Raw genomic sequence first — 18,139 nt, forward strand, 5'->3', positions numbered from 1 at the left:
GATAAGACAATCCGAATAGTTGTAGCTTTGACTACTGGGCTGAATGTTTCTTTGTAATCAATTTTCTGAGTTTGTGTAAAACTCTTGGCTACTAAAGTAGCTTTGTATCTGATTGGAACACCAGTTTTGTCTCTTTTAATCTTGTAAACCCACCTGCAATCAACAATATTAGCCTCGGGAACCGGGGGAACAAGAGACCAAGTACCATTACTAACAAGCGTCGAAAACTCGTCAAACATGGCACGACGCCATTCAATGTGTTTGTTGGCAGCGGTAAAGCTAAGTGGTTCAGAGGTGGGAGGTGGGAGTGTGGAGGTAGAAGACTCGGTTGAAATGTTTGGAGGTGAAGGAGGTCCGCTGGATGCTTGAAAAGCCGAAGGATCAAAGCGAGTAGTGGGCTTTGGATTGGGCCGAAGGTTAGAAGGCCTCGGCGTGGCAGATTGAGGTGGTGCAGTAATAGGGTGTTCGGTGGACACGAACGTGGATGTTGATGATGGAACAGTAGTAGCATGAGCTGGTTCGGGTGTAGTGGTGGTAGATACTGGAAGTTCGGATGAAGATGTAGTGACATCCTCCAAAAAAAGAGAAAGGTATGATCATGAGTTATTGAAGATGATTGATCAGATAAAGAAGGAGTAGAAGCAGATGGTATAGACTGAAACGGGAAGACCGTTTCGTTGAAACGGACGTGTCGAACAATATAGACACGATCAAGAGATGGATCAAAGCACCGGTAACCATGATGGACAGGGTTGTAACCAAGAAAGATACACACATAAGAACTAAAATCCATCTTATGTGGGTTGTAAGGACGTAAGTAGGGAAAACACTGACACCCGAAGACTTTAAGAAATGAAAGATCTGGTGAGCAATTAAAGACCCGTTCAAAAGGAGAGATGAGAGAGGTGGAAGTGGATGGCATCCGATTAATGAGATAAACAGCAGTGTCAAAGGCATAATTCCAAAAACGTTGCGGAACAGATGATTGAGCAAGAAGAGCGAGGCCGGTTTGGACAACGTGTCGGTGGCAGTGTTCAATAGTACCATTCTACTCACTTGTGCGAGGGCAAGATCGACGATGGAGAATTCCATGTGAAGCAAAGAAAGAGGAAAGATTGCGAAACTCCCCTCCCAAGTCAGTTTGAACAGTTTTTAATTTTGTATTGAATTGGCGCTCAACCATTAAAACAAATTGTTTGAACAATGAATAAACATCAGATTTTTGTTTAAGATGATAAATCCACATATATTTTGTATGATGATCAACACACAACATAAAGTAACGATCACCATCAAAAGATAAAGATGGTGCAGGACCCCAAACATCACAACATATTAAATCAAGAATATTATTGCTACGAAAAACTTGAAATTTTTAAAGGTAATTTTGATGACTTGCCCAATTGACAAGAGGAACAAATATCTTTAAAAGTTTTATCAGAAATAGGAAGCAAATAACGAGATAACAATATTGTAAAATTCGAGAATGTGGATGCCCTAAACTTTGATGCCAAACAGATGCGGAAGCACGTGTGGCAGAAAAAGCAGTCTTCGGGATTTGATGAAATTGAGGAAGGACCAAGGAGTACAGACCATCCTTACTTGGACCCGTGAGTAGGGTATTGCGTGTAGATATGTCCTTTACACAAAAGAAAAACGGGTGAAATTCAAAGAAAACATTGTTATCAAGACAAAACTTTTGAACGGAGAGAAGATTATGTTTAATTTGAGGAACATGTAAGATGTCTCTTAATTTGAAAGTTTTGGAGGGTGAGAAAATTTTAGTAGAACCAATATGAAGAATGGGAAAGCCTTTACCGTTACCAACATGAAGATTATCGTAGCCGTGATATGGTTCTGGAGTCCTGATGCTTGAAAGATCTGGTGTTACATGGTTATTGGCCCCGGAGTCCGGAAGCCAATTATTGCTAGATGTTTGTGACATGTTATCAACAAAGTATGCTTAGGAGCGACCACGTTCACGATTAGGGCAATCATTTGGAAAATGACCGATGCCACAACGGTTGCAATGACCATGAACTTGATTTGTCATTGAAGCCCATTCGAAAGAACCACGTCCACGGGCAGAAAAGCCACGGCCATAAGATTGTCGTCCACCTCTCCCACGAGCATAAGATGATCCACGACCTCGAGATGATCGGTTAGAGAACATTTCCTGTGACATGGAATTAGGAGTAAGGGTGAATCCAAGTTTGGCAGCTAACTGTTGCACGGCAAGGAGGGGGGCCGTACCCTGCTGAGAAGAACCAAGAGGAGCGGTGACAGATTGCTGTTGTGTTGAATTGGTTGAAACTGTGTTGAAGGTAGCAGGTGATAAATCAGCATGAGGTTGATTTTTGTGAACCATATAGTCATGGTCCGAGAACAAAGACGGTAAATCGGTCAAGGTAATAGGCGTGTCACGACCAAGGATATTAGACTTTAAACCATTGTATTCTTCACGTAGACCAGAGATAATAAGCATGACGAGATCATCGTTGTCCATGGGTTTACCAATGTTGCGTAGATCAGCGGCTAGAGCTAGGGCACGATTTAGATAGGCAGTTGCCTATTGGTCTCCTTTCATGATGATGCACATTAATTGAGTCTTAATAGTGTGTTCACAAGCACGAGTTTGAGGAGCATGACCACGTTCCAAGCTGACCCAAAACCAGGCTGATAAAAGTTTGATTTATTTACAAAAATGTCATCGCTTTTTTTTTTTAAAATCCACATGTCGCGTTGTGATTGGTTCATAAGACCTTCTCTCCCTTCTCTCCTTAAGACACCTTCTTATTTGATCTCTCTCCTATATATATATATATATATATAAGTTCACGTGAGAACCATTTGTGGTGTAAGAACCATAAAAATATCTATTATTATAACTTAATATTCATATGTGAATGGTATATGTGAACATATCCGTTCACATACATACTATCAAGTTATACTTATATATGGGAAAATTGAATATGAGGTTGTTTCAAATCTAAGCTTAGATGAGAAACCCTCACATCAAATATTTTAATATTTGTTTGTATCTTAAAAACTACATGAACACTCATGAATTTTATGATTAAAAAAAACAAAATGTGAAGTGTTTCTCATCTAAACTTAAATAGAGGACAACCCCATATTATTTGAGAGCTAATATTCGTATCACGAATTTTGATTAATGTACAACAATATAATTTTTGCAGCTCACAGTACAAACTAATAATACACAGTAATAATAAAACTATCAAAATAAGTGATACAAACATTACTTCCCATATTATTTACGGTTGTATGTGAAAACTATAAAAATGGATAAACCAAAAAATGAATCTTAGCCATGTATTTTGTAGATCTAGATCTAGTTCTACATCTCCACCACTATCTGATGATGCTGCCACCATCATATGCATTGCCGCCGCCACCACCACTATTGTCAATTGTTCAATCTTTAATTGTTTGACACCTCCTGTGGGTGAGAATACCAGTTTTCTATTGGTTGGAACAAGGGTCTTTGATCTGCAGGGTCATTGAGGTCGTGCGAGGCTAACTAAATGCGATGCCAAATTAGGTTGCGATGCGATGCCTACGAGGGTTGTAAGGTCATATAGACTTGGAAATCATTTTTGTAAATTTTAATTAGTTTTAAATCTTAGATTTTCACACTTTAACACTTGTATATACGATTATATGTCTTATTGTTCTAACATTATGAATTTTCTTACGTTATTTTCAGACTTAATCATGCTAATTAAAAGCACTCAAACAGTTGTTAGGTAGTGAACATCAGCAATTGCATATGTACAAGTTACCTAAATCAATCAACCCAACTGATAAATGAAATGTAATTTAGTTAAAATTAACGAATGCTAAAGCTTTAAGTCACAGCTATTACACTCCGTGTAGGAACTCGAATTAATCGAGGGCATAGTGGCCCCATGGATCTTGAAGCAGAGTTTGAGTGCTGATGTCTTTAAAAGCATGAACAATCTCCGGGTACTCACATGTAACGGAAAATTCACTTCTTGTGAACCTCCCTTTCTCCCTAATGAGTTACGTTGGTTTTGTTGGAGATTTTACCCATTCTCGTCTCTACCTTTGGCACACATGAATAAGATAGTTGGGCTTGAAATGGAGAATGGCAAAATTGAACAATTATGGAAGGAGGAAAAGGTATATAGTACATGGAAATCAAATATCTTATACATCAGAAGTTCTTTTGTATTAAAGATCCCAGCATGTTAATTAACTCCTGCTCTCTTTTTTTTTCCCTCCCAGATTATGCTACAGAACTTGAAATTCATTCACCTGCATTTTTGTGGGTCCCTAAAAAGGTTTCCAGATGTATCGGGGGCACCGAATATTGAGAGTTTGATTTTGTATGGTTGTGAGAATATGGTGGAGGTTGATGAGTCTGTGGGGAGTCTAGAGAAGCTTTTTCACTTGGAGATTATTCGTTGCTCTAAACTCAAGTGTTTCCCATCCGTGCTCCAGATGAAATCCTTGGAGACCCTCATTTTGCGTGCGTGTTGGTCTCTTAAAATAATCTCAGAATTCTCACCATGTATGGTTAATCTGTCTAATATAGATATTAGCAACATGGGTCTTGAAAAAACAAGTTTTAAGAGCATTCTAAACTCAATTCAGGAGTTAAAATGTCTCAACACCCTTCGCATAGACTCCATTCATATTCATGCTTTGACAAATTTTTGTTACTTGAGAAAGTTATATCTTCGCAATGATCTCGGAGACAATGATTTCCCCAAAAATCTTCGTGGACTTTCTGCCTTGGAAGAATTACATATAAGTTTCAACTCTAAATTAATCCAATTACCTGAAAGCATCTCCCATCTTTCTGGTCTTAAACACCTCCTCATCAGGTATTGCAAGGGGCTTAAAACTTTACATGGCCTCCCAACAGGAATACAAGTATTGACAGTAGATGATTGCGGATTGCTGGAAAAGATTGAAGATTTGTCAAAATTGTACAAGTGTTTGAATAAGATACAAATTTTACGTTGTGCGAAACTGCTAGGAGATAAAGAAAGTGGAAGATACTTGGATAACATGTTCAACCAATCTCTCCTTAAGGTCAACCATCTCTCTTTTATCTTAAAATTATCGAATTAAAATTGTTTTCTAAACTTTATTTCAAAAACGTATCGAAAAATATCAAAATTTACCATAGAATAACATAATGGATCTGTTTCTAATGTATCTACAATTCTCGAATCATTATTATTATGATGATAACTCGATGGAAAAACGTTTAACATGAGTATTTACCTTTTTAAAACGTCTATTATGATTCTAAAAGCTCAGTTGGGGGCTTATTTGCCATCTTAAAATAATTTGTTCTTTTTTCCAAAATTATCTTTCTGCTAATCTACCGTCTATATCTACGATATAGGGGTTGTGTATTGTAAAACAAGTATTAAAATAAAACAAGTAAGACAAAATCTTGACCCTTAAATCATGGTTAAATTGATGCACGAAGATTCATGAACCAATTGATGCACGATAATTTACATGATGCATGATGATCTTCAGTGAAGAAAAACCTATTGTTTTACTTGTTTTACTTTAATACTTATTTTATTTTATCTAAAACCTTACAATGTATATAATTATGAAGAAATTTGGATGATATTTATACCTCTTAGGCAATTTTACATACACTAACACACACTTGTGTATAGCGAGGAAAGAAAAGAACTCTAACAAAAACATACATCACAATTTATACACACTAATATTTAATACTATCAACACTTCACCTCCCTAATTAGTAAAAACCCCAAATATTAATTGTGAACAAAAAATCCGTCAGGTACTTTAATTATAGAGCCCAAAAGATCAACTTGTTAAATTATGTTTCTATCTTTCAAATTCAAACACTTAATGCACGTGATTAGAGGGTAACTAGATCAATACTTGGTCGGTGACCGGGTAAACAATTAATATATGTATTACACATTGAAAACATAAAAAGATCTTAATTAGTTTATTTTAAAAGGTTGAGATTAAAAGACAAAATTATTAATTTTTTTCTCTTGGCTTTGGTAGCCATATATATATATATTATATATACTAGATATTTTACCCCGCGCGATGCGCGACTAGTTAAAAAGGTTATTTTATGCATTAATAAATAGCTATTCTATAGGCTTATTATGTTGATATTGATTATGTTATAGTTAATGGTTAATTCTTGGATTACTCTGGTCATCTTTTGTCTTTTCTGACATGTCGATATCACAGTTACTAAACATACTATAGTGTTTACACACCAACATTTAACCTAAGATATTTTGATATCATCAACAAATCAAATGTAAATCGATAATGTAGCATGATATTTATATATTCATCAAACGAAATAATATATACAAAGTAAAAAAACTAAACATGACAAAAATTTAGTTATATAAAATACACATAAATACAATACGAATAAGTAAAAAACTAATAAGATAAATAGGAGAAAATCATTATAGTTTTTGCTTCCAGTTATGCTGAAAAGATGGAGAAAAAACCTTATGTAGTGACGGGAAAAAAGAATCCTAAACACAATTAGAAAATAAAGTATTTTATCTCCAACAATCAAGAAATTCATTTGTAAAACTCAAAATAACTACTATTATCATTATAAAATAGACATTTTTTGTGGCTAGAATAACCAATTTTGGTTAAGGTTTCGGCCAAGAGAACGAAGGAGAAACAACAACATTGTTTGGTCGTGTATAACCTAATAATATTTTTAAATAAATTTTAAAATTTGATATAGTCTTCAAAGTTGTATATATTATAATAAATAATATTATTTGTCAAATATCATTGCCAAAATAATAGATGTATTGGACGTCTTCTTATATCTTAATATGAGTTTTGAGTTTTTTTTTTTTAATTTTGTGTATATAGTTTTGATTTAATATTTTATGTTATATTTAATAAAATAAATTACATTGGTTTGAGAATAAATAGAGGTTATAAGATAAATATTGTAAAAAAAGTATGGAGATGCCACGCAGGATACAATCCTATGTGGCAATGTTTAAAGCTAGCTTTAGGTTGAAAGAAGGGTTTAAAAGACTAGAATTTTTACTGTTTTAATATATATATATATAGATTGGTATACGGCAGAAGAATAACTTTATAAATTAAAAACCAATTGAGAAATACTTCATGATTATGATAAATTAACAACGAAGAAAACTGTGAAACATCATATATGTATAGATAGATTATTAAGAATAACTTTATAAATTAAAAACCAATTGAAAAATACTTCATGATTATGATAAATTAACAACGAAGAAAACTGTGAAACCTAATATATGTATAGATAGATTATTATAAAGGGCTATGTAATTTGAGGTGTAAGTGTTGAACGTAATATATATAGTTTGATTATGAAGTGTATATAGTAAATAGAAAATGAAAAAAAAAAGAAAGAAAAGGTAATAAAATATCATGGATTATGAGTCATGAATTATGAAGTATTTATAATTAAAATAAAAAAATTAAAAAATGTCATGCAATGTTAGTCGTGATTTTTTATATATGTTTGATTTATATAAATATAAATATAAATTATATATATATGTTTTTCCTATATGCCATATTAAAATATATGTATAATTATATTACGAAGTATATTATTTAATTAAAATCTATTAGTATGAAAAAAATATGGAGGTGCCACGTAGGATAAATCCTATGTGGCATGTTTAGAGATAATTTTAATTTGAGGTGGATGACTTTAAAATGTCAGGATAACTACTGTTTTATTATGTATATAGATATATATATAATTTCTCATAGAGCGGCTATCAAATGAGAACCAAATTAAAATGAAAACAAATGAGAACACTTAAAAACTACATTTTGATGCATTAAAAGTCCATAAAAACTGACATAGTGCATAAATAATTATCATTTTTTGAGTGTTTAACAACATATTGATCCGTTAAAATAAAAAAAAATCACGTTTTTTGTTCGATGCATCATTTTGAGAATATGCATCCAAGATGGATGCACAAAACAAAAAACGTGTTTTTTTTTATTTTGACGGATCAATGTGTTGTTAAACACTTAAATAAATGATAGTTAGTAATGCACTATGTTAGTTTAATGGACTTTTAATGCATCAAAATGATGTTTTTAACTGTTCTCATCGTCTTATTTTAAAAGCGTTTTCACTAGAGTGTTACCCTATATATATAATTTCTCACAACCCACAACCTATTTGAACTAAAATCGACCCACCAACCCACAACCTAAATGACCCGTTTGACTTAAAAATCAACTCACCAATTTATTTGACCCGTCAATATAAAACTCGACAAGACAACCAGCTAATCCAAATTTTTGAATTTTTCATTAAAAAAAATCATATCTGAAAATCCTTTTTCAAAATGCAAACTTCTTCAAGAGAGTTTTTTCATTTGATAAACATAATAAGCTAAACAGATTTATATTTTTTTTACAATAGGTTAACGTAAACATATTGATTTATAAATAGGTTAAACAAATAGTTTTTTCATTTTCTGTTGCTCATTCTTTTAGAATGGCATACTATGTTAATCTAAAAACCATCTTTTTAATTATGATTAATTATTTATAAATAATCTATAAGTCAATCCGTCAACCATTTGACCCGTAAACTCGACAACTTACAACCCACAAACCATTTGACTTAAAATCAATCTACCAACACAACCCATAACCCAAATGACATATAACATGTTTGACCTGAAATCAACCCAACAATCCATTTAACCTGACAACTCGAAACTCAGATTTATATGGATTTTTCATAATAATATAAAGTCAATGTTGAAATATTTTGGCAAAACTTGTTCAAAAGAATTTTAATTTGATAAACATAATAAGCTAAATGGCTTTTTTTTACAATACGTTCAAGTAAACACAATGATTAACATTTTTTGTTGCTTAATTTTTTATTTAAAATGACGTACTATCCTACTATTAAAAACTTATTTTCAATTATGATAAATTGTATCCTTTTTATAATATTTTAAATTATACAATACACCAATGAAATAAATAACTCAACTATAATAACTTAGATATTTTATAAATAACTTCGGCTTTGCAGATTATATTGATGATTTCTTGCTATTCAAAAAAAAACTTGCTATTCAAAAAAAAAATATGGATGATTTCTTTACTTTCCATGACAAAAATATTTAATCAAACTTTCTTTCATATGATAACGGAGCATTTATGTTTAAAAGCAAAAACTTGAGGGTAATTACTAAGTTGCCTAGATTAGTTTTTATTTCCAATGGTGAGGATTAAGTTTTTAGTTTATTTTAAAAGGTTGAGATTAAAAGACAAAGTTATTTTTTTCTCTTGGCTATGATAGCCATATATATATAATGTCAAACTTCCAAAATGTCTAAAATCACGGACAATTTGACCGTAGTCAGATAGCGTATTAAAAATATAAACAATATAAATAAAATATAGAACAAACTGACGACAATATCAATTGAATATATTCATTCTCTGTATTATCATTAATCTAGATATAGCTCATATATACCATCTCATACAGTAATATACTAGATTTTAGGCCCGTGTTTAACACTGGACACGGATTTTACGATATTATCAATATTAGATGTTCATACATTTAAGTCATAAAAGCTTATAATTTTGAAGAAATACGATTCTAAGTCTTATATTTTGCAAGTTGTAGTACAATAATCATATGTTTGTCACTGTTATTATTAGCCTCGACATATTGATGGAATTGTTTGTCGTAGTCATTCCACAAGCCACATGCTATATATAATAATTTCTCCATTATAGAATATTTTGAATCAGTTGTACTCATAATGTGATATTATTATGAAAGATAATTAAGAATAAAAGATATAAACATATTTGTGATCCTGTACTTAACATTCAAGTATATGTATTTAATCATGATACGCGTACATAACACGCATAAGTTTATTTTCAATCACTTATTCTATGATAATATGATAACAATTAAGATTGTTTTTATATTATGTGATAACAATTAGGACTCTTGATTTGAGTGACAACTGTAACTTTAAACATTAATATGCAAAACTAAAATATAAAAAAGGGAGAAAATTATGCACTTTTTTGATTGAGGGATATAATGAATCTTAAATGAAGTTTATATTGATTTGGATTTAGGATTCAAGTAACCCGCTGTTGTAAATCGTGTTTGGGATATATATCTAGAGGTCACATTGTATTTATATCAAATATTAAACTAAATCTTAATATTTATAATTATAAAAATCTAATCTAATATTTGTTAATAAGTCATTAGGTTTTGAAATAATTTTTTGTAGAAAATATTTCATATGTTGAAAAATTTTCTATTTAATTAAACGATTGTAAATTTTAAAAAATTCTCTCAAGTTGATGGCTAAAAATAAATATAAATTAAGTATTAAGGGCTAAAAAATGTAAATTATTGATGGAAAACAAAAAAGTGTAATTTAATGAGACTTTTTCTATAAATTAATATAAATAATAAAATAATATATTTGGATAATGATTATTAGAATTTTTTATTTGTAGTTTATCTAAATGATGACATCATCAAAAGTCAATTTGATGAAATCGAACAATGTGATTTGTTAATAAGTCATTAGTTCAACTGTCTTATAATATATATTAAGATATATTCATTTATTCAATTGAACCCTACAAATATAAGTCAAATCCTACAAATAAATCATAATACACGATATCATTGAAGACCCACGAACCAACTGTTTTATTTTTCTTCAGAACCATACCTAATGAAAATAAAATTTCTTTTTGGCAAAATATCATCAGAACTCGGTCAATTGTTTAATAAAATTAAGGATAAAAAAGAGGTTAAGATATTGTTTCTTAGGAAAAGTTTGTATAAAAGTAACTCTACTAACATCATTTAGCCTTGATTTGATTCAGTATATACATTTGAATATCTCAAAAAACAATTTAAGTATATTTTTATATTTTAACGTATAAGTATCTTTTATTATTCCATATACTAATTCTTATATTGATAATGTTGTAATATCCGTGTATTTGACACGAGTCTAAAATCTACTTTTATATCAAATCAATTTAGAAAATAATACTATTAATATTCATTATTAAATAAAGGTTAGTTATATAAAGTAAAAATAATAATAATGTTATTCCCCAATAATAAATTTAAAAGTAACATCCTTATTTAAATCTAAAGCTTATAATTAAAAGTAATAACTCATCTATAAAAAGATTTAGGACTTTGTTATATATAGATTGTAGATGTAGATGATAAATGATAACTTTTAATTTATAATTAAAGAAATTTAGACTTTTTGATGACGTTTAAGTTTTGAATAGAGGTATTAAATCAAAATGATGATATCATATATTTTTTTAGAACTTTTTAATTTAGTTTTAATTTAATAAATTCTAATACAGCTGAAAAATAATCCCTACATTTTATAATTAGAGAAAGTATTACTTTAATATTCGCGTAATATCCGGGTTAAACATATTAAGTTGTCGTTCTAACTTATAGTATAATTAATAGGCTTAAATAAGATATATTGAAATTTGATTATATTATTTTTTTTAAAAATGTTTTGTATCCGAATTTATTAATATGATATGTGTGTTTATTATATCTTTTGTGATGGTATAAAGTTAAATGTAGATATTACTTGCTAATTTTTTAATATATTAGAAATATTTAATGACATGCTAAATATAACAATATTTCTAGGCACCATATTCATATATGTAATATCATTTATCTAAATATGGTAAGATATTAACAATGTAGAATCAAATATTTATAACCAATATGTATTACGTTATATGATAAAAATCCAATATGAACTTATAATTTAATAAAATGTATGACATAAAAATAATATAAAAAAAATAAAAAAAATCGATTAAAAAAAATATAATATGAAATTTAGGAATTATTTTTCATAATATCATTAAAATAATTACTTTCCATAACTATTAAATGTATTAATTCTTATAATCAATGATTATTACATTTGAAATTAAGATTTCTTTTTATATATATATATATATATTTAAAGACTTCTATTTTATATTATTGTTTTAATTATCATTTTTCTAGAATTATTAAAAAGTATTATGTCATAGAGGATTCGGTTGTAACTTTATATGAATTGAATGACACGTAAATTGCGGTGTTTTTTAATATAGTTAATTTTAATTTCAAAGAAAACTTATCTATAATCTATATTTACATCTATATAATATATTATAAATATAAATGAGAAGCATTGCCAATGGGGTTGGTGACCCATTGGTAAGGTCTTTGACCTTGAGATGATCCACTTGGGTTCGAGTCTCACTTCTTACATTTGTGGGGTGATTGAGAGTTTTTTGAGAGTCTTGGTTTCTAGGTATACGTGTAATTTAATAGTAAGATTAGAATATAATGTCATTCCAAAAATAAAAAAATTAAAAAAAATGAGGAGCATTAATTTCAAATTTTCAATTAAAGTTGAAGTGCCTAATTAATATACTTATCTTCTTTATCCACTAACTAGTTTTCAGACCCGTCTGATGGACGGATAGTCTCAATATATATATATATATATATTGATTGTCCCCCTATATATATATTATATATATATATCAAAGGTAAATATCAAAATAACAAAACAGGTGAAAAATAGCAAAATATGAACAAAACAAATGTAAAAGAATAAACCCTTTTATAATAGAAGAATAAGCCATAATCAAACTATAATTAACAACAAACTAAATTAAAAGAGATGAAAAATAACAATAACAGTTAATTAATCAAATAGTAAACAAACACAAACAAAATACCCAAAATAAAATTAGAGTGATATAAAAAACTAATTTTGTTGAGAAATTTACTGAACTTGATTTGTTTATTAAAGATAAGAAGGGGAAGAATATATACGGGTTTTACAATATCATTAATATAAGAATTATTATACGAAACAAAAAAAAAATAATCATACGTTAAATGTAAAAATATACTTCAAATGGAATTGAGAAATTTAAATGTAAATACTAAATGATAAGAGTTTGTATAGAAGAAACCTGTTACAGCATCCAACCTTTTATAGATATTACAATTAATTTGATTACAGGTAACAATATAAAATAAAATATTAATATAGATATGTAACATCTTTAACTTTTAACTATATATTGCTATTATATAAACATTGTGCAAGTATTAATTATTTTTAAATTAAGTTAAAAGTGTAAATTAGTGACGAAAAACCAAAAAGTGTAAATTAATTTAGACATCTGTTGATTTAATTATTTAAAAGAAACTGATAATAATAATAATTTTATGTTAAATAAGAAAATAAAATATAAAAAATTCTACGTGAAAGGAGAGCTAGGAGGGAGTTTTGGGGGAGATTAAAGGTGCCAAGTGTACCCTCAACCTTCTCTTTTAGTTATATTATAGATAGATTTAAAAATCTTTATCTAATATACCTATAATACCCGTAAATATCAACCACTCATTTTCTTCTGTCTCTTTAAATCTCAACCAATCATTTTTTTCTTTCTCCTTATAAATCATTTTATTACTCCATTTCATTCAAAATCTATTATCTCAAAAACCGTATATCGATAAATTATAAAAGTTGTATAGGTGTTCTTAAAATTTCATGCTCTTTCATTAGAGTTGTCATTCGATACACTTTTGACCTTTTTTTTAAAAAGAGGGTGGAGCCCGTATGGCTAAAGCATTTGGCTTTCACACTGTATGGCTTATCACCTCCTATGACCTATCACCCCACCATTTTACCGCCGCAACGCACGGACACTTACTCTCGTAAAGTGATAATTCATGTATGTATTTTTGAAAACATATTATATAGCATTTGTTCCCTCTATTTTTTCAACTTTACACGAGTGAGATTCCCAAAATACCCATCTCACTTATTCATAAATCTCAACCACTTATTTTTTTTTTCCCTCTCCAAACCTCAATCACTGATTGTTCTCTCTCCTCCATAAATGTTTCTTATCCATTCAAAATGTTTTATGTCAAAAATCGTAAATCGGTAACTTATAAAAATTATATATGTGTTCTTAAAATTTCATGCTCTTTCATTAAAGATATCATTCTATATAAATTCGATCGACGAATTTTAATCCGAGGGTGAAGCCCGTACGGCTAAGGCATTCGGTTATGACACTCTATAAGATATCACAACCTATGACCTATCACCCTACCATCTTACCGCCGCAACGCGCGAGTACTTACTCTCGTACTATATAAGAAGAGCCTCCCTCTTGGATGCAACATACATAAGTGAGGTTATAACAACTAAACTAAGGTTCACATAAGCAACAAAATTAAGTATCCATCAAAAGAGTCATGGCGCGTTTGGAAGCCTGGGATTTCAGCAAGAGGAGCCAGTGCTATGTATTCAGCATGAGTAACAGAAGAAGGGAGCTAGTAAACACAATTGCAGCGGTGCTGGAGTTGGAAGAATCTACTTTGAGGGACGTTCTACGAATGGATGGGACAACTATATCCCATCTACTTTCATAACAATGAATGATCTTAAGCGGATTAGATTAATTCAAATTTTATTTGATACTAGTAGATGATATGTCGTCATGTGTCATGATAGTGTATTATTATTATTATTTAACTATGCTCTAAAAAATATGTAAGGTTTAAGTATTGTTGTTGTTGATGTTACTGTAAGAACACATGTAATTACTTTTCTAAGTTACGAAAGGTAAAAAAGTACTTGTCATAACTAAAAAAGCATTCATGCTACATTAGTTTTTGTTCCAATTCCGTTAGATGCTTACCTAGCTTTTATGGTTGTTGGATACAGAGGTGGGCTGCAGTTGATGGTTGTTTGATGATCGATGTTCCTGGAAGCAATATTCCAAGTTGGTGCAAAGCGCAACAGGATGGGTGCAAGATATCATTAAAGTTACCTCCCAATTGGCAAACTCAAATTATTGGGTTTGCTATCTTTTGTGTTTCAATAAGGATGTTACTACATCCTGGTATAAATTTGAAATTTCAAAATGATGAAATGTTGGTTTCAAAGTCGGAGGCAAATAATAATATAAATGAAACAGAAGAAGCCGATGAATCCGAAGTTGAATCCGAAGATGAATCCGATGGAGCTTATTGGAGACTGTCGACTGGTTATATACCGTATAAATTTTTTGAGCAGTTCCATGGAGGCAATGATTATGATTTTGAAGGGGAAAATTGTTTTCATAAGACTGAAGCTAATCTTGTCGTTGAAATACCAAACTATTGGAGGCATGTGGTTAGGTGTGGGGCAAAAGTTGTCTACAAAGAAGATGTGGCATCCGTCCAACAAACCATTCCCTCCCTTTCTTCTTCTAGTTTTTATTGGAGCTGGAAGCTTACAAATGAATTCCCCAATTCATTCGAGTGTAGGGAAGAATGATGAAAATTAAGTTCTTCGTATTCCATCGTCATTCATTGTTATATTTTATGTTTTTTTGAGGAGAATGAAAACATTAAACCCCACTACAAACGGGCTAGATAGTTTTGGAGTTGGAGACGTACAAATAGGTTCACCAATTCTATCAGTTGTTACGATGACGTCTATAGAGGTTAGACGGTGAAAAGCGTATCGACTAAAAAGATATTGAACATCTCTGGTCACAACGTTCACAGAGGGTCTCATTTTTCTGAGATTCTCCATGACAATTGTATTGATTTCTATTGATAATTAATCTAAACTTTGGGTTAAAAACAACAAGTCCGAAAGTTATATGTATCTAGTACGTATTATATTGTAAAGTTAGGGGTGTAAACCAAGTCACTGAATTACGGTTATTAGGACAGCAGTTGTTGTTTTAAAAGCGTTAAATCACTTCAAAGGCACCCCTTAGAAAACTATATATATATATGTGGTATGTACACAAAAGTGTGTGTGTGTTTGTGTCTGTGCAATCATGGGTATGGGTCACATACCCCGTGAGAAGTCTGTAACTTTTGTATGAACAATACTTGTAAGTATCAATCGAATAGAATGTTCATATATGCATACCTGTGAATTGTTCATCATATTGCAAGATTAATTCCAACAACCTCAACTACCTCACATACTAAATTAGGCTAATGAACACCAGTCGAGTATTTTTAAGCATAGAATCAGCATGTCAGTCAAAGAAGATTGTGACATTGGTGGCCGGAATTGTGACCGGACTTTATGACTCTGATACCATATAAACCTTGTAGGTTATTGTATTGAATTGTTAATTGATAGGGATTACAAGAGGCTATATTTATAGAATAGCCTAAACTAATACATGGAAAGTAATATAAGGAAACTAGATATATGAAAACTAGAATATGTCTAATATCCCCCCGCAAGCTAAGGTCGGGGAGCGACCTTTAGCTTGGTTCTTATGTCGAGGAATCGAGCTGTAGAAAGTGGCTTCGTGAAGACATCTGCAATCTGATCATATGTGGAAATATACTGTATAGATAATTTTCTTTCTGCAACTTTTTCTCGAACAAAGTGAAAATCTACTTCAACACAATGAAAAACTGGATTTGCTAAAAGATATGTTGCACCTAGGTTATCACACCACAATGTGGGAATGTTCTTCATTGGAACTCGAAGTTCATGTAGATGGGCTTTTAATTTATCCATGTAAGTTCGACAACCGTATCTGCCAAGGCTTTGTATTCACACTTTATTGACGACCCAAAGACAGTTTTCAGCTTCTGCACAGCCCAGGAGATGAGATTTAATCCAATGTATATAGCATATCCCCTTGTGGATCGACGGTCGTGAGGACAACCAGCCCAGTCAACATCAAAAAAGGCACTGAGGTTATTGTGATGGGCATCAGTATACGCATGTATGCTTGATGGTCGAATTTTATTGTATTAGTAGACCATACCTAACCGTTCCTTTTAAGTATCGAAGTATGTGTTTAACCATAGAGTAATGGTTGAACGTGGGAGAATGCATGGACCGATAGACCTTATTGACCGCATAAGCAATATCGGGACGAGATAAAGTCACATATTGAAGTGCACTAACAATTTGACGGTACTTGACATAATCATTGAAAGGAGGGCTGTCACCTAGAAAGAGATTGACATAAGGAGCAATTGGCGTTGGCATCGGATTGGCGTTAGAATGGTTTGCCCGATCAAGAAGCTTAAAAATCTATTTCTGTTGTGATAGAATGATATCATCTCCACGTGGAGTAATCTCAACACCCAAAAAATAAGAGAGTTTGCCCATGTCTTGAATTTCAAAGTAGTGACCTAAGGAGCGAACTACGCGGTCAATCGCACTGTGGTTGTTCCCGGTTAACACAATGTCATCAACGTAGACGAGCATGTACATTATTGTGCCACCCATTGAATAGATGAATAGAGATGGATCTGTTTTTGAGCATGTGAATCCAAGATGTCGAAGAGTGTAAGTCCCCTTGACGCGGATCGTTAATATTTTGATCCCGTTATCCAGAGGTGCAGAATCCCTCTTTATAACGTGGTGATTTACAACGAAAGCCCCTAGATCACCTGATGTCTCGCAGATCTTCTTCGGCTAGCGGAACGACTTTGACCTATTAACCGACACAAGAATGCTTGAAAATTCGACAAATGTTCGACCCTAATCTCTGTTAGGGTTTTGGTATTTATAGGAAAACCTCCCAAAGGCTTCAGCGAGTCGACCTGGCAAATCCAGCCCAGCCCATCACAATTACGAGGTCATAATTGTTGATTGGCTCATAATTGGCCCTGCAATTACGGGGTCGTAATCCTATGAGTCACCTCGCAATTAACCCTGCAATTGCGAGGTCGCATTTCTTACTTAGCAGATTAATTACACATTCAATACTCAAACTTAATCTAATATTCTATGCATAATATGAAGTTCATTAATGACAATTACAATGACAAAGACATATTACAATATAAGTCCAAACAATCCAGACTACTATTGATGTAGACGTGCACTTACAGACTCCCCATTGGCAATAACTTCTAGATGTTAAAATAAATGTCTTCGTCTCGTCTTTGTCATCAATCTACTTCCTCTACTAAATTAGCTTTAAGAGCAATAACTTCAGATTGTAC

General features: G+C 31.3%; 1 protein-coding gene across 1 annotated transcript; it reads left to right on the forward strand.

Moving 5' to 3' along the window:
* The first annotated feature begins 3,324 nt into the window (after positions 1-3,324).
* Positions 3,325-15,476, forward strand: LOC122604171 (disease resistance-like protein DSC1). The gene is made up of 4 exons (XM_043777067.1): positions 3,325-3,507; positions 3,904-4,170; positions 4,276-5,088; positions 14,883-15,476. The coding sequence occupies exons 1-4, from the start codon at positions 3,325-3,327 to the stop codon at positions 15,474-15,476; spliced, it is 1,857 nt and encodes a 618-aa protein (XP_043633002.1).
* Positions 15,477-18,139: the final 2,663 nt, after the last annotated feature.

This window comes from Erigeron canadensis, chromosome 6 (genome assembly GCF_010389155.1).
Source record: "Erigeron canadensis isolate Cc75 chromosome 6, C_canadensis_v1, whole genome shotgun sequence".
In the NCBI taxonomy this organism is placed as follows: domain Eukaryota; kingdom Viridiplantae; phylum Streptophyta; class Magnoliopsida; order Asterales; family Asteraceae; genus Erigeron; species Erigeron canadensis.